This window comes from Oryzias latipes, chromosome 24, assembly GCF_053564925.1.
Source record: "Oryzias latipes strain Hd-rR chromosome 24, Olatipes_Hd-rR_3.1".
In the NCBI taxonomy this organism is placed as follows: Eukaryota; Metazoa; Chordata; class Actinopteri; order Beloniformes; family Adrianichthyidae; genus Oryzias; species Oryzias latipes.
Window position 1 is genome coordinate 8,086,623 of NC_136260.1, and position 22,206 is coordinate 8,108,828.

At 40.0% G+C, this 22,206-nt stretch overlaps 3 protein-coding genes across 5 annotated transcripts; 2 read left to right on the plus strand and 1 right to left on the minus strand.

Annotated features, from left to right (window-relative positions):
- Nucleotides 1-8,492, plus strand: gata4 (GATA binding protein 4). Of its 2 annotated transcripts, none has more exons than XM_023952821.2 (6): nucleotides 1-1,668; nucleotides 5,261-5,442; nucleotides 5,526-5,651; nucleotides 6,652-6,733; nucleotides 6,885-7,027; nucleotides 7,137-8,492. In XM_023952821.2, the coding sequence occupies exons 1-6, from the start codon at nucleotides 1,146-1,148 to the stop codon at nucleotides 7,260-7,262; spliced, it is 1,182 nt and encodes a 393-aa protein (XP_023808589.1). In that variant the 5' UTR covers nucleotides 1-1,145; the 3' UTR covers nucleotides 7,263-8,492. The 2 variants fall into 2 exon arrangements, with proteins under 2 accessions (XP_023808589.1, XP_004083805.2); XM_004083757.5 differs by having other exon boundaries at nucleotides 5,261-5,427.
- Nucleotides 8,493-8,844: 352 nt separating this feature from the next.
- Nucleotides 8,845-11,821, minus strand: LOC105357213 (uncharacterized). The gene is made up of 3 exons (XM_011491942.4): nucleotides 11,680-11,821; nucleotides 11,434-11,523; nucleotides 8,845-10,075 (listed from the first exon to the last, which is right to left on the minus strand). The coding sequence occupies exons 1-3, from the start codon at nucleotides 11,691-11,693 to the stop codon at nucleotides 8,953-8,955; spliced, it is 1,227 nt and encodes a 408-aa protein (XP_011490244.1). The 5' UTR covers nucleotides 11,694-11,821; the 3' UTR covers nucleotides 8,845-8,952.
- Nucleotides 11,822-14,024: 2,203 nt separating this feature from the next.
- Nucleotides 14,025-18,903, plus strand: fdft1 (farnesyl-diphosphate farnesyltransferase 1). Of its 2 annotated transcripts, XM_004083756.5 has the most exons (8): nucleotides 14,025-14,255; nucleotides 16,025-16,122; nucleotides 16,392-16,575; nucleotides 16,651-16,779; nucleotides 17,056-17,247; nucleotides 17,327-17,503; nucleotides 17,766-17,918; nucleotides 17,998-18,903. In XM_004083756.5, the coding sequence occupies exons 1-8, from the start codon at nucleotides 14,157-14,159 to the stop codon at nucleotides 18,202-18,204; spliced, it is 1,239 nt and encodes a 412-aa protein (XP_004083804.1). In that variant the 5' UTR covers nucleotides 14,025-14,156; the 3' UTR covers nucleotides 18,205-18,903. The 2 variants fall into 2 exon arrangements, with proteins under 2 accessions (XP_004083804.1, XP_078798945.1); XM_078942819.1 differs by lacking the exon at nucleotides 14,025-14,255 and having other exon boundaries at nucleotides 15,272-16,122.
- The last annotated feature ends 3,303 nt before the right edge of the window (nucleotides 18,904-22,206 follow it).

Sequence of the window (22,206 nt, forward strand, 5' to 3'; positions counted from 1 at the left end):
TGATTTTTTTTTCCTCTCTGTGTAATTTCTTCCCCCTTCACGAGTGACATTATTAACTAAAACGTCTCTTCATTGGCCGGAGTGAGAGCTTCATAACTCACGCGGGGCTGTCAGTGGGAAGTGGTCGCACAATGAAAAGGCCTCGCGTGTTTACATTTTTGGTGTCGATGACAGGTATAAATCTGTCCACGCAGCGACAGCCGCCGCCACACTTCCAACCATTTGTCACCGGGAGAGGAAAAAACTAATATTTTGTTCTGCCTGCTCCAAAACTGCACGACAATTTCAAACTCTGAAAGATGAGTCGACGGTAATAAAACATTTAAAACTATGAAATATCCTAAATAATAGCGCGCAAAGTCATCATTTTGGTAAAAGACTATTTTTTTACATTTAAATTCCAGTTTGAATATTAAGACAGAAAATGTTTTTTTCTTTTTGGTCCACTCAAACCAAAGCCTTTTATAGATTAGTTTTAAAAAGCAGACATTGCATTTAATCAGCGGCTGATGTTGAATCTATTGAGCGCGGCCTCTGCGGGGCCTAAACAGAAAACTCATTTGAAGTTTCAATAAAGGTTTTAATGCGTGAGGAACAGGACAAATACGTTCCTCTCCAAAATGCGCTTAATTCATACAGGACAAAGGAACAAACTCTGAAAAGTAGATGAGGAAAAGGGTTTTACGCACGGGCCTTAACGCATGCGTCCGTGCGTAAAAGGGCAACGGTGGGGATAGAAAATACATTAATTAAAAAGAAATAAACTGAACAAACAATAACATTAAAATGAAATTGAAATTATTTATTTTAAAATATAGCATTTAAAGTACAACAAAAATGTGTGTGTGTGTGTGTGTGTGTGTGTGAAGGGGGGGTGGAGGGGTGGGGGGGGGGAAGATAACAGCTGGATCTTGATTAGAGCCAACAGTCTCTCACTCCTCCTCCTCTCTCGCGCACAGTCTCTCGTGGATTCGTAGTTTTTCTCAAAAACTTTCCTGAATGTGGCTTTATTTGACCCGGCAGCAGATCGGCAGATCAGATGTGAAGCGCGTCTAGAGGCGCTCCCGGACCAGCATGCAGTGATTTTACCTGCATCCGCTCTTTATCTCTTCATCCACGCGGATGCGCAGCTACGCGGTGAGGATATGTACCAAGGCATTATGACCACCAACCATGGACCCCCCTCCTACGAAACCGGATTCCTCCACAACGCCACGGCAGGCACCTCTCCGGTTTACGTGCCCACGACACGGGTCGTTACCCCCATGATCTCGGCGCTGCCGTACCTGCAGACGCCCGGAGCGTCGCAGCAGGGCAGTCCGGTGTCAAGCCACTCAGCCTGGGCACAGCCAGGCGCAGACTCGGTGCCTTCTTACAACCACACCCCCGTTTCGCCTCGCTTCACCTTCTCCACCAGCCCGCCGCTGTCCTCCGGGATGGCGACGGCCCGCGAGACAGCAGTGTCCTACTCCAGTCCTCTGAACATCTCTGCAAACGGCAGGGAGCACTACAGCGCCCGCAGCCTCAGCGGCTCCTACCACAGCCCCTACCCGGCCTACATGAGCCCAAATGTGGGCGGCACGTGGCCGGCGTCCCCCTTCGACAGTCCGGTCCTGCACGGCCTTCAAGCCGGCGCGTCTCCGAGCGCAACGCGGCACCCAAACATAGGTGAGTGGAGCGTTCCATTTTATGACAATAAAGCAATTGTGCGTCAAAAATATAAACGTAGAAAAGTTGATATTTTAGTACGTGAAGGTTGGTTTAAAGCTAAAGAGAACGGTTTGATAGAATCAGTAAAGGCTCAGTTTTAGAGCTGGAAGGAAAATGAAATTATTCTGCCTCAGAGAAACACACTTGGGAACTTTCAAAATTAATCAAAGAGCCTGAAATATAATTAAATTCTGTTTGATTTTGATCTAACAGACAGGAATTCTATATGTAGCCTATAAATAAATACAAATACTATATTTCATCAATGTGCATTTAATGTGCATTTTACAGCTTTTAACTCAATGTTTTTGATCAATCATGAAAAATGATTTAAATGTATCGGTTTAAATATGGAAGTATCTTATATTAAAGCTCAATTAACTGTTTTTGGTGACAGATCGGATTATTCCAGTCTCGGATGAGATGCTTCTAGAGTTTATTTTTTTATCACATCTGTGTTTGGTGGGGCTCGTTCCCTGCAGGAGACTGCTGCGTACTCTGAACCGTACAGTGATTTCACAACGAGCTGTTTTCCATCGGCTGTCAGTTTTCCATTGGCTGCAGGTCCCGTCTTTGTGTTTGTTTGACCTGTTTTCTGTTGCTGCGGGATGAATCGGTTTCCTTTTGTGACCTTTAATCCGTTTCTCCCTCATTCTTAGTTATAATTCAAATGAGCTCACAGCTGATTAGATCGCCTCTTCTGAACTGCTGTCAGTTATTAAGCAGGTGAGCAGTGATTATTTGAAGGACCCCCCCCCCCCCCCCCCCCCCTTCAGAATTGAACGAGAAAAGATCAACTGTGCGGCAGATAACAGCATCGATCCAGTCTGGCCTCTTCATGTCATTACAGTCACTCATCTCTTTAAAAAAATTCCTACACCTCTATTGTTTACGGGAGGTTTCCGCCACTGTTGGGCAATCCCTACAAATTCAATCAAAGCTTGATGAAGAGGAAGATGAAGAGGCGTTCACTGCAGAGGAAACCTGCAGCGACCGACGATAAGAAGTGAAATGTCTACCAGTGGGTTTTCCAATTAAATAGGAGTATCTTTTTAATCTGCAATGATTAACAAGATTATTCTTTAAAAACGTTATTTTTAAGAATGGGTTTTATTGATTTCTTGGAAATTATTTCAGATAGGATATTAAAATGGCTCAACAAAATGACATGTTTTAACTAAAAACGTTTTATTTCATTTCTAATGTAGCAGCAATAAAGACTTAAAAGCTAAAAATCGCTTTAAATATTTTTTGTTTTATTTAAGAAATGGTTTCCTATTAAAATTTGCATCAAATCCATGACATCTTGAAATAAAAGCAAATTTAATTACATGAATTATTTAAAAAGATTTTTAAAATAGATGGATTAAAACAAGATTTAGTATTGAATGAAGTGTAAAGTGCCACAATTGTCAATTTACTTTTAACAAACAAGGCAATATAAATAAAAAGAAAAAAAAGGATGAAAAACAGTAACTTTTTTCGATTATTTAATAATAATTTCATTTGAAACCAGGAGTAGTCGTTAAATCAAAAAATAAAAAAAGGCTTAGAGGATCATTTAATTTACTGAAATGCTTTATACTAGAACCCTCACTGAGTTGATTATTAGAAAATACTTAGAATAAAAAAAGTCATGTGATGATTGTAAAATAAAATATCTAAAACTAAAAACTGAACACATTGTTTTGAGAAATGGATACAGATACAATGGTGTAAGTAACACATTATAATTTACTGGATTTTCACATTCCTGAAAGAATTGAAATGCTGGATGATGACAGCAGTTCTCTTGTCTGTCAGTCTTTTACTTTCATTTGACATTTGCCCTTCTCTGCATGGATGTTTTGCAGCTTCGCTCTGATAAAACCCCACACTGACACATGTGGAAAAAACACAACCCTCCATTTAGATAGAGCTGGGCGCTGCAGCTTCTCCTCTGTGGTGTCTTGTTTGCTGCATTGTGTTGGCTACAACTGCTGCACGGCTCAAGGTTGGCTCTCAACCTTGGGAGACGCTCACAAATGCTCTCGCCTTTTGCGGATAGCCTTGTCCACCTATAGTGGAGTGTTCATACACAGCAAAGTTTGCACTGAAAGCTCAAAATGTATGAAGATGAGAGCCGGCTAAGAAAAGGCAAAATCTGGGTCCAGTGGTGACTTTTATGTTCAGTCTATTTGGGGTTGGAATAAACATTTTAAACTGAAATCATTTTTTATCTCAGAACTTTTTTTTCTTCTAAATTTAAGATCAACTTAAGATTTTGGAAAAAAAACATGTTTAAAAAAAGTCTAATTTCTCAGATTCAGATGATTTTTTTATTAAAAACAATTCGGATTTTTATCACAGAGTTGTGTTTTTTTCACTCAAAATTTTAATATTGAAATGTAAAACATCTACAATTTGAGAGAATTATATGGAATATTTGACTTTTGATTGAGAAAAGTCAGTGTCAAACACTAACGTGTCAAATGTTCTGTAAAAAAATCTGAAAATACTTAGGCAGCTAAAAGGTCTTTTTATTTTCTATCAAATAAGAAATATTTACTTTTTAATTTATTTTCTCCTCCTTTAACATAAAGGAGGAAATTCCCCCCAAAATGTCAACATCTCAAGAAAATTATAAGTCACTGAGAATTAAGTTTTAAGAATAAAGTCAAACATTTAATTTGAAAAAAATCTGACATTTTCATTTTTTTCAGTTTTCCTTCCTAAAAACAACAATAATAATAAACAAAAAATAGAGCTTAAGTAAGGAGTTTCAATGTTTAAAAAAAATGAAATTGTTGTAGTTTTTACTAGTTTTCTCAATGAACATTTTAGTATTAAGTTAACAAATCTGTAATAATAAATAAGTGTTTTTTTAGGAAACAAAAATCTGCGTTTTGGAAATAAAATAGATGATTAAAATCATAGCTCTGAAAAATATTAAAGAAAAATGACCTTCAACATGTCATATTTAACTTTAAAAAGAGCATCATAATAAACACATTTACATTGCTTAACATTGTGGGATTAAAGCATGGAACTGAAATGAGGAATCTACCACCAATCTCAGTTTTTTTTTCTGTGACCCTGGTATGTAAATGTTTTATTACAGCCATGATTATTTCTTTGGTTCATTGAGGCCCTCTGGTCACACACGAGGACCGTGAGGAAAACAAGCGGTCACATCGCACTGGGGGACTGACGTGTGCTTTCCTGGATATGAGTGGCTTTAGCAGATCCTCAGTCATGTGGCAGATGAGAAGACGATTATTTATCAGACAATATGTCTGAAAAAGAAAAAGCTGTGACAGATATCTGAGTTTGGTGGAGCTCCATGCCATCTCTATTTCCAGCAGACTTTAATCTGAGGGGAGCTGAGAGATAAGCGGGGATTCCAGGCTGCTGCTGGGCTCTCAGGGGCTGCAGTCGCCTCCTCTGCTGGTTGGAGGCAAATCCCTGGAATGACAAGTTTTCTTGAAGATTGTTCAAGTTGACAGAATGTACACCTGTGATCAAATTTAGGATTTAAAGTAACGGTACTATCTCTGTCATCTCCTGTCAGATTTGTTTGATGACTTCGCTGAGGGGCGAGAATGCGTGAACTGCGGCGCGATGTCAACTCCTCTCTGGAGGCGGGATGGTACTGGCCACTACCTGTGTAATGCTTGTGGACTGTACCACAAGATGAACGGCATCAACAGGCCTCTCATCAAACCCCAGAGGCGGCTGGTGAGGGAATCAGTGGTATAATCTGCTCATTAGAATGGGATCTTTCATGTAAAAAAAAACAAAAACAAAAAAACTATTCTTTGTGTTTGATCCGGCAGTCAGCTTCGAGGAGGGTGGGTCTGTCCTGCACCAACTGTCACACCACAACCACCACCCTGTGGAGGCGAAACGCAGAAGGGGAGCCTGTCTGCAATGCCTGCGGCCTCTACATGAAACTTCACGGGGTGAGAGGCAGAAAGATGTGCTCTTAGTCTCTAAAAATAAATCACGCAAGATAAAACAAATATATATCTGATACTGGATATACTAATAGACCCAATAAAAAAGAATTATAGTGTGTCTAATAATTTCGCTATTGATAATGAATGCCTCAAAAAAGTTGGACTTTTACTCCGTCAGCTATAATGTTTTTAAGATTTCCAGTCAAATGGACACACTACATTTGAATCTAGACTCAAACATTTTACTAAAGTATGATTTGTATTAAGTAACACCTTAAATATAGTTATGAACTGTACTTGAAATATAATACAATATAATATAATATAATACAATACAATACAATACAATACTATACAATATAATATAATATAATATAATATAATATAATATAATATAATATAATATAATATAATATAATATAATATAATATAATATAATATAATATAATATAATATTGTATATATTGAATTAGCCTACATCTGTACCTTTTATTATTTGCTGATTTAGCTTTGAGCATCAGCCAGATGTAGTTAGTTCAGTCATATCCTAATGTTGTTAAGTTTCTCCTGATCAACTCTAAACAAGTTCTAACAATGTTGCTAAACCCTTTTTTTGGTCTAAATTACAATAAAAAATAAAATCACATAGACAACAAATTAAAAGACATTTTGTTATTGGGTGATTGTTTGGTGAGACATTTTGAACAGTTTTTAGTCAACATAAAAATTTACAAGTACTGTATTCTGTTTAATCTCTTTTTGTATTTTATTTCATTTTTTAAATAGGTTAGTTAATTTGAACAAACTATTGACAATAATTTGTGTAAAATTAATTAAAAATACAGTAAAATGTCTGAAAATGCTCCTTTACATATATGAATAAGTATTTCATTTAGTATTTAATTTAGTTAAGTGTTTCCTTTATTGTCCTATAAAGTCTTCTACCTTCACCAATGGCAGAAACAAAAATCACTCCTTGTTTCTTGTTTTTTGTGTGTGTCAGGTCCCTCGACCTCTCGCGATGAAGAAAGACGGGATCCAGACTCGTAAACGCAAACCTAAGAACCTCAACAAGACCCAAAGTGGTATACCTCAAACAAACCATCACCATTCTGAAAACAGGCTTTCTATGTTAGATGAAGAAGTAGCTTCATGAAACAAGCAATAAAAAAGTGTTTCTTTTCATTCACTCGTGTGTAGGCATGGACTCATGTTAGATTCTCTTTGTGCTTTTAGGAACTCCGGGCAGTGATGGGACTCCAGTTACAACGAGCAGCACTCCCCGCTCCTCCTCCTCCTCCACCACAGAGGAACCTCGGCAGATAAAAACAGAGCCGGAGAACCACAACGCGTATGCACACCACAACACACACGCACAGGTGAGCTGCTGCCTCAGCATGCAGGGAAACTACAGAGGGTCGTCATGGAAACGGGACATAGATATTTTCTGGTGAAAAAAATTCCTCCTCCTCTTCTGTTTTTGTACAGATTTCTGCTCTACCAGCCTACATGGCAGCTCAGGGAGGTGCTATCCCTCACAAGATGTCCCCTGGGGGGCACAGCGGGTCCTCCAGCTCCAAAGCAGAACAATGGAACAACCTCATCCTGGCTTAGAGGACCTACAGACCAGAAAATCTTAAAATAAAATACTACCTATGTACAGCTTTCAGATGAACCTTTGATCTAACCGGTGTGATGATCATGACCAGATGTGGGAGATCTTCTGCACACGTTCTGTGCACAATCTGAGCCGATGTCTGAGAAGTGACACAATGACGCACAACACTCTTTCCTTCATTGTGATGTGCGGCAGTAGACATTTCCATGGACTCAAACGCAGCAGCAAGTCCGATGAAAGGGTCCCTTCATAATCATACACCATCGTCTCTGTACAAAATGCAGTGACACCACAAAACAATAAATGTACATAAGAGTTGTTGTTTGTGGTGCTTCTAAAGCTTTTCTCTGGAACAAATGCATGCCTTGCAATGAAGTTAGAAAGCCAAAAGAGACTCGTGAGTTGAGTGGTGGTGTAAAGTTGAAAAAGAAAAGCTTAAATTTCTGGACTTTTGCACAAGATCCTAACAATATTACTTTGCCTTTGGATTATTGTCTCGCGATTAATTGCTTTAACTCATCCTGCAAATCTCATCATAACTACCTTTGTTGCAGAATGTAACACAACTCACCTAAAAAGTTCAGACATGTTAGCAATTGTTTGACAACTTTAGCTGCAACACATGAAATTATCTTTATTCTCTGGGCCCCAGAAAGTTAATTTAAGCAAGATTTAATTCACTTTATAATGGTTTTATTTTTTTCCATGTTCTCTCTGACTGAGTCATAACCATTTGGATGAAGTTTAACAGCAGATCTTAGACTAGCTGTCCGTCACTCCTCACTCCCCAGTTATACCTCAGAAAGCTTATCTCCCACTCCCTCGTGGCCCATTGTTTCTAATCTCTCTGGGCTTTTGTCCAAAAGATTTAAATCTAATAAATACATGACAGCGTTGAGATAAGTTACAAAGTACAACACATGATAAACTACCTTTGGAGCATAACCACCGCTGAAGGAGAACTGCAGGCGCACAGCTCCCTCTGTTGGTTCCAGATCAGACCTGCATCCTCTGAAGAAGCTGGTATTTATTTGCACACCTGAGCGGTGTGTGTTAGTATTTTCAATTTACTTGGAAGTATCTGGCATATATATTAAGAAATAAGAAAATATATGTGCTACTATAGAAAAAGTTTCACTCCTGCGTAATCATGTAAAAACTCATTTGTGATACAATGTAAGCAAAAGGCTAAAAGAAATAAAGACAGCCTTTGGGCACAGCGGAAACCTGTTTCTTTTGTTTTAAATGCACACATTTTAATTTACTCAACAGCTTTCTGTCTGACAATTTATTCTTTTACCTTCCCATTCTGCTTGATCCAAACACAATTTCAGACTTCATCCTCCTTAGTATTGATCTGTTGCTTTGATTATGAAAGTAGCAAAACTATTATTCTGTGACCAAAAACAAACCTTCCTTAGAACTGGTTCTATTTCCTTTTACTGTGCTTTCTTGGAGAATATAATACTGAGATGATTTAGGATCTGCAACAATGACAAACATTAATTAATGGATGCGAAAGAATGTGGGAAAAGGAAAGGGAAGGGAAAAGACACCCAGTATATTCCAAGCACTAAATGTTAGTTTTTAGATACTTTTATTGAAATATCTCTATTTGTAACCTTGAGTGTCAACTATGATTGCCTTTAAAAATAATACACTAATACAAGTAGAGTTTTCTTTGTTCTATAATTGCAATTTTCCAATTTTCAGGAACTTTTCGGACACTTCTTGAATATCCTTTATACAAAGCCAAACTGTGCACTGATTGAAGTCTTCAATCAGAGTTTCCCTGACAAACTCAGCATACTTTCCCTGGACCATCTTCATCCAGCACTCCTGAAACTTCAGTCTGAGATCGGCCCGCAGGGCGTCGCACACGTGTGAGCTGAAAGCATATTTGAGCACAAACGCTCTCCCTTTTTCTGAGTAACCCTCTAAACTGTCATTTTTTTCTGAAAGCAGAACTCGTGCAGTATCGACCAATGAGCTAACTTCCTCCATCAGCAGTTTTCTCTCTTCCTCTGGTTTGCCAGCAGCAACGGAGTGCATATTTTTGAAGTAGCTTTTCCAGTCCGGCCCTTGCTCTGTGATTACCGGGAAGCTTTCTGGTCCAGGTTTGAGCAGGTTTTTGGTAACAGAAAACATGGTTTCACATAAAGGATCAAGCTCAGGGATCTTTCCAGTTACTTCACAGTAGTTCTTATAATCTGTACTTTGGTTTATACACTCCACCTGGCTGCAGCTGACATCCCTGAACAGGGTTTCTTTAGATCCTTTGAATCCCCAAGATCTCTTGAAGCCAATGTGAGTCTTCACTCCATACATGTTCCACCACTCGTGCGCCTTCTGAACCAGGTTCAACATGCATGGATTTGTGTTCCTTACCAGACAGGGGCTGTTGAGGGTGAATATAAACACCTTGGAGTTTTCAGAAACATCCTCTGACTCCAAAAGTTCCTGGGTTTGCCTAATAACGACATCCTCGCTGTGCTCTCTGTTGTTGTAGTTGGGGTAATAAGGTCCGTACATGATGACTTCCTCTTGCTTTTCAAGAACTGCCCATGAATGCTGTTTATCCTCTATGCTGCATTCATCTGTGATGTCTCGATGAAAGGATATGAATTTCCCATTGACCGAGTCCTCCAGGACAATGTCACCGACAGCTTGCTTGGATTTCAGATGGTCTAAAACTTTCTTCACAGAGTTTGGTGTGTCCGTCCAGGGTGACATCTGCTTGACGATCTTTGTGGTTTCATTCGGGTAACTGGTCTTTTTCCTTGCACAGGCTTCATACATGTTGGTGGGACTACAACATGTCCCGAAAAAAAAAGAAAAAAAAGAAAAATAGAGACAGAAATTTAGTGACTTAGCACATAATCAAAAGAAAAAAAAAGCTACAAATGTGCCACAAAAGGTGAAGCACATTAACCCTATATAACCCTTTGTTTCATATTTGATACACACATTTCTCAGACCCCTAACTCTCATTAACATAAAAAGCCAATTATTTATAACTTGGTCCATGTTTTCTGCCTTGTAGTTCTTCATCATTTCGCTAGGGGCAGTAGAAGAACTTTTCCAGTTCATTTCACAGTGACTGCTTCTGTGAAAAATCAGACATTTTTGGCTTTGGAACTTTATGGATAATAACTAATCTATTGTTATTTCTTTCCTTGAATGACTACTTGCTGTATCGAAAGACTCAAATTTGTTGAAAATAATACTATATAATACAGTTACACCATGTTAAAATGTGTGTATCAAGTTTGAGACAGTGCGGAAAAAAGTGAATTTTCTCCTGAACTCTAATTTCCATGTCTCCTTAAAAAATTACATTGCAAAATTAGTTTTGTGGAGTTTAAAGGGTTTAAAAGGCATCTTAATTCCAAAAATGTTGAATGTTTTGTCAATTCTTCAATGCAGTGGGCTTTACAGGGTTAAATAAAAGTATCAGAAAACAGCACAGTTTTAAATTTAGGCGAACGTGTAAAGTTAAATAGGTCAAAATATTGGGAAGATTCCTTCCTCCACGTGCAGGGTAGCAGTAGAAATCACCAAAAATAAAGTGATATTATCCCAGCAATCACAAAATCGGACCATGCAATCCTCCCAAGAGGCAGAATCATTTGTAGAATATCAAACAAGTATAGTCATTTTGAAACACTTGCCACGATATTTTCTCTTCTGTTTGTTTCGTGACTACAAGTGAAAAAAACGACAAGACCTCTGGGAAAACGTGCTACAGTCAGGTTATGAATAAAAGTGGAGCTGCTTCTGCTTGTCATGTTTGACAGAAACCTAAAAGAGACTGGAGTCGTTTTTTAAGCATAAAACACTTTTTGTTTTGTGGTTGTATTATGCTAAACCAGCGGAGTTTAAATTTTAAACCAAAGTGTGGAGAAAGGCTAAACTCTACCTTTTTCAGTTAATTGGACATTAACTTAAATTTATGTGAAGTACTAAAATACTTTAATCCCAAATGCCCTCATATTACTGTACAAAACCATCTTTTTGGTTCATATATAAATAAAACTGCAGCTGAAATGTGAAAAATTATCATGAAAAAATATTTTCTTTTTAAACTAAGAAACATTTTACTTTCAAGTCACCAGGAGAGTCATCTGAACTTTCCATCTTCTTGTTCTGTACTGCTTCTGTACTTACATTAGCCTGACGTGCTGTGTTGTTCTGTCTGTGAAACATTTCTTCCCGTACTGCGGGGTCTCCTCACAGCCATCAGGCAGTGGCCGCTTACTGCAAAGTTTGGATAAAACACACACACACACGTCAAACGAAACCACAAAGACGTATAGAAAAAACCTGCTGAGACAAACTATTGGGACACGAGTCCAACAGACATGAACTGTACAAAGAATGATTTCATTTATTATAAAAACTAAACATACTCACACGGGATAATCCATTTAGTCTTGTTGCACCTTGCGCTAAGCCCTGCTTTCACTAGGTGCTACCAGCCAAACTGTGGTAACTGAAGGCATGTCAAAGTATGTGGATGAAACTCGGGCTATTTTTCTGTCAAAACCATCTGGGATTTTGACACGTGAGCACCAAGCTCCACCTCCAAAAATCTGGCAGCACTTGGAATCCAAACCTTCAACACCACTGTTCCAGCCCTGTCTGATAAGTCATTGAATTTGTATTTTTTCCAGTTTAAAACATACCCGCTTTTCACTTATTCTAAAAGGGATACATAGAGACAGCCTTTTAAAAAATCAAGATGAAAAGAACAAGATTAACTCTACCTGTCACACTGATTAATGGAGGCTGGCTAAAGTTCAGCTATGAGCCCTTAAGGAAAATTCACAAATATTTTTTTTTTTTTACACAGAAAATATTCTTAGAACTGCTCCAGTTCTGCCTTTTCCCCCATAATTCCAAGCACTGACTGTAACCATGTTCCAACAGACTGCAGGAGTAAAATGATCCACTTTACCTTGTGAACAGTCCAGTGCACATTTGCAGGCTGAACTGATATAAACTCTCAAAGGGAAAGAGGAAGCTGATTAAATCTTTCAACACCTGAGGAAAAGATAAACAGCTTGAAGCCTTTTGCCTTTCTGCTTGATTAAATTGAGATTTTTTTGAATTGTACAGACTTGCGCTGACTGAAAAAACTTTGCACTCTAAACAGCAACACGTCAAGAAACCTGTTAGACTAGATCTAAGAGCGGCTTTGTTCCAAGTGCCGAATTCGGATTTTACATTTAATTTAATTATTAAGTAAAAAAGTCAATATAAACTACTTAATTATTATTCATCATTAGAATTTTTTTTTTTTAATTTGATTCCACAAAGCCGTTTAGAAAATGTCCTGCTTTTCTTTTTGTTAACATTTCAGCATTTCCCATTAGGGGTCGCCACAGCAAAGCAGCTTTCACTGATCCGCACATTTGGTTTGGCAGAGATTTTTTACCCTGGATGTCCTTCCTTCCTGACACAACCCTGTCTTTTATCCAGGCTGGGGACTAGCACAGGGAGATCCAGACTTGGGACCCCTTGTTAGGCAGCAGCGTGAAAGGTCTTGCCTAAGGACCCACACTGGATAAAGCTCATCAATCAAACCCTGGTTTCCCATTTGCCAGTCCTAGACGCAGCCAACGGATCCATATTTTAGATCTGTTTAACATTTTTTAAAATCATTTTAGACTGAATCATGTTTTTTTTCTTAAAAAAATCTGTCTCGCAACTGTCTTGTGACAGTTTTGTTGGCAGCTTGAACGTCATGACAGTAATTGGGTCTTCAGGCAAGCCACCACAACATACCAGAGGTCTGACAAAACTGGTAAGCCACTTGGAAAAGAATTTTGGCTTTATGACTAAAAGTTATTGTGTAAAAGTCTCAATTCTGTCATTATTAAATTGAGTAAAATCTGTTGCCACCTCTGTGAGGATGAAATGCTACACTGTAAAGTAGAGATGCACAAAATGAGGACTACTCTATAGGTCAAAAATACCTTTTTTACTCACAAAGTGAAACTTTTTTTTTTTCGTTTAAAATTTTGTTGAAGACAACATCAGGTGTTTTTGCATCTGATGTTGCATTTTATGTGGTCAAAATGCAAAAATGTACTATTAGTTTGAGTGTCAAAGCAATTATTTTCTCTTAACTTTATGTACTTAACTTTAAACTTTATGAGTCAGACCTTAAAAAGACAAACAGATGCATGCCTGTGCATGCTGCATGCTGGAGAATGCAGCATGCATTTTTGTTTTCGTTTTTGTTTTCTTAATGCCGAAAAACAATAGTTCATTTCATTCATATTTGTCATAATGGTAACAATAACATAAGTACAAAATAGTGTCTTATTTATCCAAAGGGTGAGATAAGACTTTGTGGCTCCTGTTGGGTTTTGGTCAATGAGATCAAATATGTAAGTGTTGAAAGTTATAGGCTCCTGACCAAAACACTTATTAATGTTATTTATTTTAATGTAAATATACTTTTGCCAGGCCAAAATAATTTTGCATGTTAGGAGGGGCAAATCTGGCCTGAAACTTGATAAAACCAAGAGAATAATCATGAACACCCCTTTAAAAAAAAGCACCATTATCCTCTAACACCTGCTGGGTTTTACGCCTTCTCCTGGGAGGACAGTAGAAATTTCACTCCGCATGCATGTGGCGGCTAATCGACCGACCAATCAGAAACCGCCGTCGAGTGACACTCCATCGGGGCGGAGCATCACGCCAGAAGTTTCGGCTCCCTATAGGACCCTGAAGTCTCGACCCGTGACTCATCAGCCAATCAACGACGTCGCTCGATCTGACGAGTGTGTGGCCAAAACCGCATTCTTAATGGTGGCGTGATGGAGAGCATCTCCCCTGCTTGATCGTTCTCATTTCAGCGGCTGAACATCTGCGCCAGAATGGACATCTTGAAGTCTCTGGGACATCCGGAGGAGATTTTTAACCTTTTCCGGTTTAAAATGGGGGGATGTAGAGCTGTCATGCCGAAGTTGGATTATGTGAGTAAAAATGTGTTTTGGACATGGAAGTGAGAATCAAAACTACAGTATTCGGGTTTTTACATCATGTGGAGCCGGTTGTCATTCCGCGTGACGGAAACGCAGCAGCATCACGGGAAACCACGTCTCTGCGCGGTCTGCGTGGCAGTGGATGGGACTGAACATCCACCTGATTAGATCTGTTCTTCCATGCGCGTTGGCTCGCACAAACAAACCATCAGAGATTACCATTGACTTGGTTTGCATTTGCATAATGAGCTTGAAGGGGATGCAGTGCGCCTGTTTCACGGTTAATCCCTGGGTTTTAACACCACTGTGACCCAGAGACAGAGAGAGAGACTCTCCATTTACTGCTGACAGGGCTGCAGAGGTTGCTGGGAAAACTGAACTTAAATGCCTTTAGATGCAAAAACCTGCAAAACTCCAAAACCTGTGGAGGATCTTGACCTCAAACCACTTGCAGGCTTGGGTCAAACATGAGCAGACTCTACAATCCTGCAAGATAAAATGTAAGATAACTGTAACCAAAGTTTGCTCAGTCATGACTAATATGAAAACAAACAAAAACTCTTTTAGAATAAGAAAAATGTGAACTATTCTGCAGGTTTTAAATGATACTTTTAGTAACCAGAATCACAATATTTCAAATCAGAAAGCTTTGGGCAGAAATTGTGTTTTTCCAAACGTTTTTAAACATCTTTAACCTTCACAGAACAAATCAGAGATTGCAGATGAGACCAAATTTTCTTAAATTTACCTGAAATTATTTATATGTTTTACATAGAATAGTTTAGACGCTTGAATAGCTTTTTTATTAATAAGTAAACATTTAATATAAATATAATAAATAAACAATACTAGATTATAAAAAAAGAATAATATTATTTTTTATAAATACATGTAAACAAGCGTTTTATTTATTAAACATTTCATACCAGAGTGCAATAACCATACCTTACCAGTAGGTGTCAGCAAAACCTTTTTCTTTTAGTGTTTATTTTCCTCTGCGTGCGTGAGGGGGTGTGGGTGTTTATTAAAGATTAAAGTAAAACATGGTCTAGATTTAAAATATTAAATACATATTTGATCTATTCCTACTAAGCCAAACATATTGGCGGTTTGCGTTTTAAATTGGGAAATGATTTTACTCATAATGCGCAATAGTGTTAAAACAATTTTGTGTTGAATATGATGCATAAAGGCGGACACCGATGTGCCCAAACACGCTACGTTCCCTCACTCAGAGATCATGAGGAAACAGTCGCAGAGTCGCAGCTGCCGTTGTTTTGGCTGGAGGTGGGAGGAGTTTTTCGGATCAAAACAGCAGATCTACAAACGCCCTGCACCCTTTCTGCGTGACGCAGCGCACATGCGCGTTGGTTTGTAGATCCGCTGAGCGTCTGGGTTTACCAAAGAGGTTTTTCTGCACGCGCGACCCCACAGCTAGCGTGTCCTCTACATGGACTTCGCGGTTAAAGCTCCTCCACCAGCGTGGTGTCCACATGGGCAGTGTCGTCTCCTAACTGCGGGGTTGCTCTTCCTGTCGGGGCTTTCGCATGGCCGGAGCCTGCTGCAAGTGCCCGGTTACTCTGTCCGTCTTTAAGCGCTCTCTCTCGGTGGGGCCGCGGGGCTGCGGGTCCCCTCCCCGGCCCCTCCTTCAGGTCCGGAGGCTCCGTGAGCGGGGCCTGCAGGAGGCCGCCCGGCCCTGCAGCGCCCTCAGACCCGCGGGCTTTCACCGACAAACGGCCCTCCTTTGTCTGCCCTGCCAGGACTCCATGAGCCAGACTTTGCGGACGTGCTACGTTTATCTGAACCAGACCAGCCGGAGCTTCGCGGCTGTGATCCAGGCGCTGGACGGGGAGCTGAGGTGAGTTTGGAGGCGTGTCTGCTACATGCATGGTTGGACAGAAATGTCCACACTGTTGCTTAACTTATGCTGCAAAACTGCTTTTTTGCATGTTTTCATCGTCTTAAAAGATTTTTTTTGTCCATTGCATTTTGAAATCCTTTTCAAAATTCTGAAATATCAAAATTTAGTATCCGTCCTCTCCAGGAATAGTGTTCCTGTCAGAGCTGCAGTCTGAAAAGGGCACATCCCCTTTTTCATCTTTTTTTGCATTTGTCTTCATGGTGCAGACATGCGGTTTGCATCTTCTACCTGGTGCTGCGGGCGCTGGACACTGTGGAGGATGACATGACCATCCCCCTGGACAAGAAGGTGCCCATGCTGACTCATTTTCACACCTATCTGTACCAAGAGGATTGGTGCTTCACTGAGAGTCAGGAGAAGGATCGACAGGTTCTTGCAGACTTCCCTACGGTCAGTGTCCTCATGAGGACGGAAGGTTTCTGCATTTAAGCTATGTGTCAGTAACTGTGCATCCTATCAATCCAGATATCTCTGGAGTTCCGAAACCTCGCTCTGGTATACAGAGAGGTCATCTCGGATATCTGTCACCATATGGGAGTCGGGATGGCCGAGTTTCTGGAGAAGAAGGTGGGATCCATGAAGGAGTGGGACCAGGTAAAGTTTGTTCCGTTGTTTTAGGAACAGTATCAGTTTTTTTCCTGTCTGGGTGGTTTTTACATGCTGTGAAGGCTTTGTTTTCTCTTCAAACTAGAAAGCAGTATCACTGCAAACATGGTCAGTTTATTGCTGAGAACTAACAAAGCTTTATCAGCTGCTTTGCCTTTTTATCAAGTCTTGGCACCCTGGAAGAATTCTACCGATTATTGGAAATCTAATCTGCAGCGGTGTGTGTCGTAAGGGTTGTTCAGACTTGTGCCCTGTTTTCTGCAGTACTGCCACTACGTTGCCGGTCTAGTCGGCATCGGTTTGTCTCGGCTCTTCTCAGCCTCCCAGCTGGAGGATCCGGAAGTTGGGCAGGACACAGAGCTGGCCAACTCTATGGGCCTGTTCCTCCAGAAGACCAACATCATCAGAGACTATCTTGAAGACACAAAAGAGGGTCGGGCCTTCTGGCCCCAAGAGGTAAACCCCAATAGGATTTCTGTTTGGAAAGCTCATGTGGGGGTCAGTGTGTTCATTAGCAGTTTGTGTTGCCGTGCAGGCGTGGAGTCAGTTTGCAGGCCGCCTGGAGGATCTCGCTCAGCCAGACAAGCTGGAGTCAGCTCTGTCCTGTCTCAACCTTCTGGTCACCGACGCTCTGCGGCACGTGCCCGACGTCATCGCCTACCTGTCTCGCCTGCACAACCAGAGTGTCTTTAACTTCTGTGCCATTCCACAGGTGACGTTTCATTGCTTTTCATCCATGCTGAAGAGATTTTAGGAAACGCCTTCACTGCACATAATATCCCAAATCTTACTCTTATTGCATGCAAATCAATCTGCAACTAATAAAACTTCATGACTGTTTGTTTTTGTGTTTTTTTTTTCCTTTTTTTGACTGATATCCCCTTATATGACATTTATGAATTCAATGGGGACCTCCAAATCAGAGCATCACTTGTAATGTTTTGATGTCAAGATGCAATTCTTCTGCCCACCAGGTGATGGCAATAGCTACTCTTTCATCGTGCTACAACAACCCCATGGTGTTTCAGGGAGTGGTGAAGATCAGAAAGGGGCAGGCTGTCACTCTCATGATGGAAGCGACTAACATGCAAGCTGTGCAGACCATCATCTTTCAGTATAGTCAGGAGGTGGGTGTGGTTTCTGTCCCGTTTTTCTGGCCCTTTTTTGTTTTTCTACTGCACTTCGGATGGTTCTCTTTCCCGACAGATCCTGCAGAAGGTCTCCCTCACTGACCCATCCAGAGACAAGACTCTGCACATTCTGGCTGTCATCCAGGGAAAGTCCACCATGTCCCAGTCCAGGACCCACCACCTGTCTCCAATGTACCTGTCTGCTGCCATGCTGCTGGCTGTGCTCAGCTGGCAGTACATCAGTACCGCTGCAGCCCAGGCGCAGGGCACAGGAGACGTGTAGGGGGCAGTTTCTTACTCGTCCTTGCAGGAGCCCACAGACTGAAGAGCAGACGCGTCCTCTGCTGATTACCTCTGATTCATGGAAATGCACTAATTTTAAGGATTCACTTTGGCTGTGAAAACCTTTATCTGTGGTGGTGGGGTGGGGGTGTAGTAGTCTGGTTACACGTGGCTTTTAGATCATGACGAAAATGAAGAAACAGCCACCAAACGTCAGTTTGCTTTAGGTTTCTCTTCCTTTACGTCAATTGTCTCTGGTTTCATTTCTCTGATTAGAAATCAGCAAACCTAACCATCCTTTTATTGAGTCTCAGTAGATTTTTTTCAACACTTAGACCACATGAGAGTAAACTGAGAGTAAACTGTGCAATAAACTAGTTTTATCAAGATAAAGAGGAAAACAGAGCGATGAATTAAAGTTAAAACCTGTTAGCTAAGTGTCCTTAAGTCTGCTTCCAGAGTAGGAAGGCTAGTTAAGAGTAACTTTGTACAGAGCCAAAGAAAAGCTGCAAACATTGCTATGTAATATTTTAATTTGTACATATTTGAAATAATAAAAAGATAGAGTGATTGTTTTAAACTCTTTTTTTTGTTTAGTTTTGAGATTTGTGTGTAATCTGCTGAAGTCTGTGTTAAAAGTTGAATACCATTTCAATTTTATTTTTAAATAAATTAGACCACAATGATTTATTTAAACAAATGACACTTTATGACTGGTTGTTTTTGTAGGTTTTTATCCTCCTTTGAGGTACTGCTATTTGCCATTTATTAATTCAATAGGGACTCCAAGCCACAGCAAAACAGCTTCATTTCTGCAGCACCTTTCAGATACAAAAGCAATTCGAACGGCAGACAGAACACCATTGAAATAAAAGATTTTTTTTGCATTAAACACACTGCACTTTAGATTGTTTTCATATATGCAATGTTCTTAATTTATTGTTTAGGGTGGGGTCCCCATCAATTTATTCTAAAATAAAGCATAGTTGAAAATGTATACATTTTTTTTACCATCTAAAATTTGTAACAAAGTGGAAGAGTTTTGTAACCACAGCAACTCAGCCACGAAGTGGTAGGCAACATGTTTAACAAATAATTAACTTATAAATGTATTAGAGCTGATAGAGCTGAACCTCAAGGCGGTTCCACCCTAAATATTGTCCGTATTCCTCCACCAGCATCAATTTACTCTCAATATAGACACTATATTACCAAAAGTATTGGTTCACCCATCCAAATGATCAGAATCAGGTGTTCTAATGACTTAGCCTGGTCACAGGTGTAACAAAGCAAGCAGTCAGCCATGCAGACAGTTTTTACTAACATTTGTGGAAGAATGGGCCCCTCTCAGTAGCTCAGTGGATTCCAGGGTGGAACGACACAACCTCGACACAACTGGGCTCAGATCAACTCTCATCTGCTCAGATCATTTTAGTTTGAAATAGTGACATCTGCTGGTTGTCTGTTATTAATACTGTTATTATCTACTATGAATTGGATGAATTGAATTGGAACAACAAATTATGATATTAATCGAATTGTTGTTCAAATAAATCATTACATTCCTAAGCTCAAATATAAGCTAATTTTGTATGGGGTTAAGCAAGTGAGAAGACCTACTAAAGCAGGACAAGAGAAATAAGGTTAACAAAAATGACATGGTTTGTAGGTTGCTTGAAAAGGGAAAAAAAAACACAATTCAACTTGCAATTTGATCATGGAATTTGAAATTTCATTTTGCAATTGACAATTCAATAGTCAATTTAGACTTGGAATATGAAAATATATTTACAGAATACATACAGAATTTATCCATCCAGATTGAGACAGATGAATACAGACGTTTAACGGCAAAAAAGTATTTGGTCAGCCACCAATTGTGCAAGTTCTCCCACTTAATAAGATGAGAGAGGCCTGCAATTTTCATGATAGATTTACCTCACCTATGAGAGAAAAAATTAACAAAAAATCCAGAAAATCACATTGTTTGACTTAATTTATTTCTAAATTATGGTGGAAAACAAGTAAACTTAATGCTTTGTTATATACCATTAGTTGACAATGACAGCAGTCAAGTGTTTTCTGTAAGTCTTCACAAGGTTTTCACAAACTGTTGCTGGTATTTTGGCCCATTCCTCCACACAGATCTCCTCTAGAGCAGTGTTTTTCAACCAGTGTGCCACGGCACACTAGTGTGCCGTGGGAGATGGTCAAGTGTGCCGTGGAAAATTGCCCTCATTAACTGATCTAAAAACATTAACCATCTCCAGGAAATCAGCTCTTTGTTCATCCAAACAGGTCCTGATAAAACACTGAGTAGTTAGGAATATAAACGATCATAAAATACTTTTTTCGTTGTGTTTATTTGATTCTATTAAAGACATTTTGATAAGAATGACGGTAATGCGAAATAGCTGCAGCTATAACTGTGTAAGGAAAAGTCCCGCAGCTTTTACTGTCTCCACGACTCCACCAATCATTCTTGAAGGCTTTATCACATGTCATCAGTCTGACCAATCAGAAGTGGTTAAAGTCTCCACTTCCTTGTTCCAATTTAGCTCATAACTCAGTCAGTTCCGACAAAAACACCAGCTAAAGCTCGTCTTTAGCAGTGTAACTTTCCACAGAATCCGGTATCAGACCGTGGAACAAGTGAACAAAACCATGAAGCTCAGAGACGCGAGTCTTTCTGCCGTTTTGTCGCAGTTTTCACACTACATCTCCCATGATGCATTGGCTTAAAGGGACAGCGTCTTGAAAACACAACGAACATACAGTTTGTATGTAACTTAACTTTTATTACATATTTTAGAAAAACATCTGCAACTTCCTGCTTTTTCTGCCACAATTATCACAAAAATGCACGTCAGATTGCCGGGGGGGGGGGGGGGGGGGGGGGGCTGTAGATCAAAACAGACTATGAGTTTCTGCTTTTTTTTTTTTTTTTTGGGATGCTGGTGTGCTGCGGGATTTTTGTTAAAGTTAAAGGTTAAAGTGTGCCGTGGCTCAAAAAAAGGTTGAAAAACACTGCTCTAGAGCAGCAATGATTCAGGGCTGTTGCTGGGTAATACAGACTTTCAACTCCCTCCAAAGATTTTCTATGGGATTGAGATCTGGAGACTAGCTAGGCCACTCCAGGACCCTGAAATGCTTCTTATGAAATCACTCCTTTGTTACCTGGGCGTTTGTGTTTGGGATGGTTATCACGCTGAAAGACCCAGCCATGTTTCATCTTCATTGTCTTTGCTGATGGAGGGAGGCTTTCACTCAAAATCTGACCATACATGGCCCCATTCATTCTTTCCTTTACACGGTTTAGTCGTCCTGGTCCCTTTGCTGAAAACAGCCCCAAAGCATGACGCTTCCACCCCCATGCTGTACAGTAGGTATGGTGATCTTTGGATGCAACTCAGCATTCTTTCTCCTCAAAACACGACACGTAGAGTTCTTACCAAAAAGTTCTATTTTGGTTTCATCTGATTTTAGGACATTCTCCCAATCCTCTTCTGGATCATCCAAATGCTCTCTAGCAAACTTTAGACAGTCCTGCACATGTACCGGCCTTAGCAGGGGAACACGTCTGGCCCTGCAGGATTTGAGTCCCTGTCTGCATAGTTTGTTACTGATGGTAGCCGTTGTTACTTTGGTCCCAGCTCTCTGCAGGTCATTCACTAAATCCCCCGTGTGGTTCTGGAATATGTCCTCACCATTCTTGTGATCATCCTTTGTGATCTTTCCTCATGGGGTGAGATCTGTGTCCAGCTTCATACACCAAAGCAGTTTTAACCCCTTTGAATATGGATCCAACTGCAGACACTCAGTCCACAGACCAAACATTAACAACAGACAGAGCTGAAACCAAACACGCCATTCTTTCAGTAAACATTAGCCAGGATTCAATTAACACTTCTGAGAAAGACTTCTTTGCAAATCCAGAAAACAGCAGAAATCAAGTGACTGTAATCCGCAAATCAAACTGCTTAGTGGACATGAAGCTGGTGTA

What these genes read in the sequence shown, in the direction of transcription:
- gata4 (XM_023952821.2), top strand. Translation starts at nt 1,146, where the DNA reads ATGTACCAAGGCATTATGACCACCAACCATGGACCCCCCTCCTACGAA. An exon ending in AACGCGGCACCCAAACATAG is followed by an intron (nt 1,669 to 5,260) that starts GTGAGTGGAGCG and finishes ATCTCCTGTCAG; the next exon opens with ATTTGTTTGATGACTTCGCT. An exon ending in CCTCAACAAGACCCAAAGTG is followed by an intron (nt 6,734 to 6,884) that starts GTATACCTCAAA and finishes TTGTGCTTTTAG; the next exon opens with GAACTCCGGGCAGTGATGGG.
- LOC105357213 (XM_011491942.4), bottom strand. An exon ending in ACACAGCACGTCAGGCTAAT is followed by an intron (nt 10,076 to 11,433) that starts GTAAGTACAGAA and finishes GACATGTTGTAG; the next exon opens with TCCCACCAACATGTATGAAG.
- fdft1 (XM_078942819.1), top strand. Translation starts at nt 15,812, where the DNA reads ATGGCCGGAGCCTGCTGCAAGTGCCCGGTTACTCTGTCCGTCTTTAAG. An exon ending in CCATGAAGGAGTGGGACCAG is followed by an intron (nt 16,780 to 17,055) that starts GTAAAGTTTGTT and finishes TGTTTTCTGCAG; the next exon opens with TACTGCCACTACGTTGCCGG. An exon ending in ACTTCTGTGCCATTCCACAG is followed by an intron (nt 17,504 to 17,765) that starts GTGACGTTTCAT and finishes TCTGCCCACCAG; the next exon opens with GTGATGGCAATAGCTACTCT.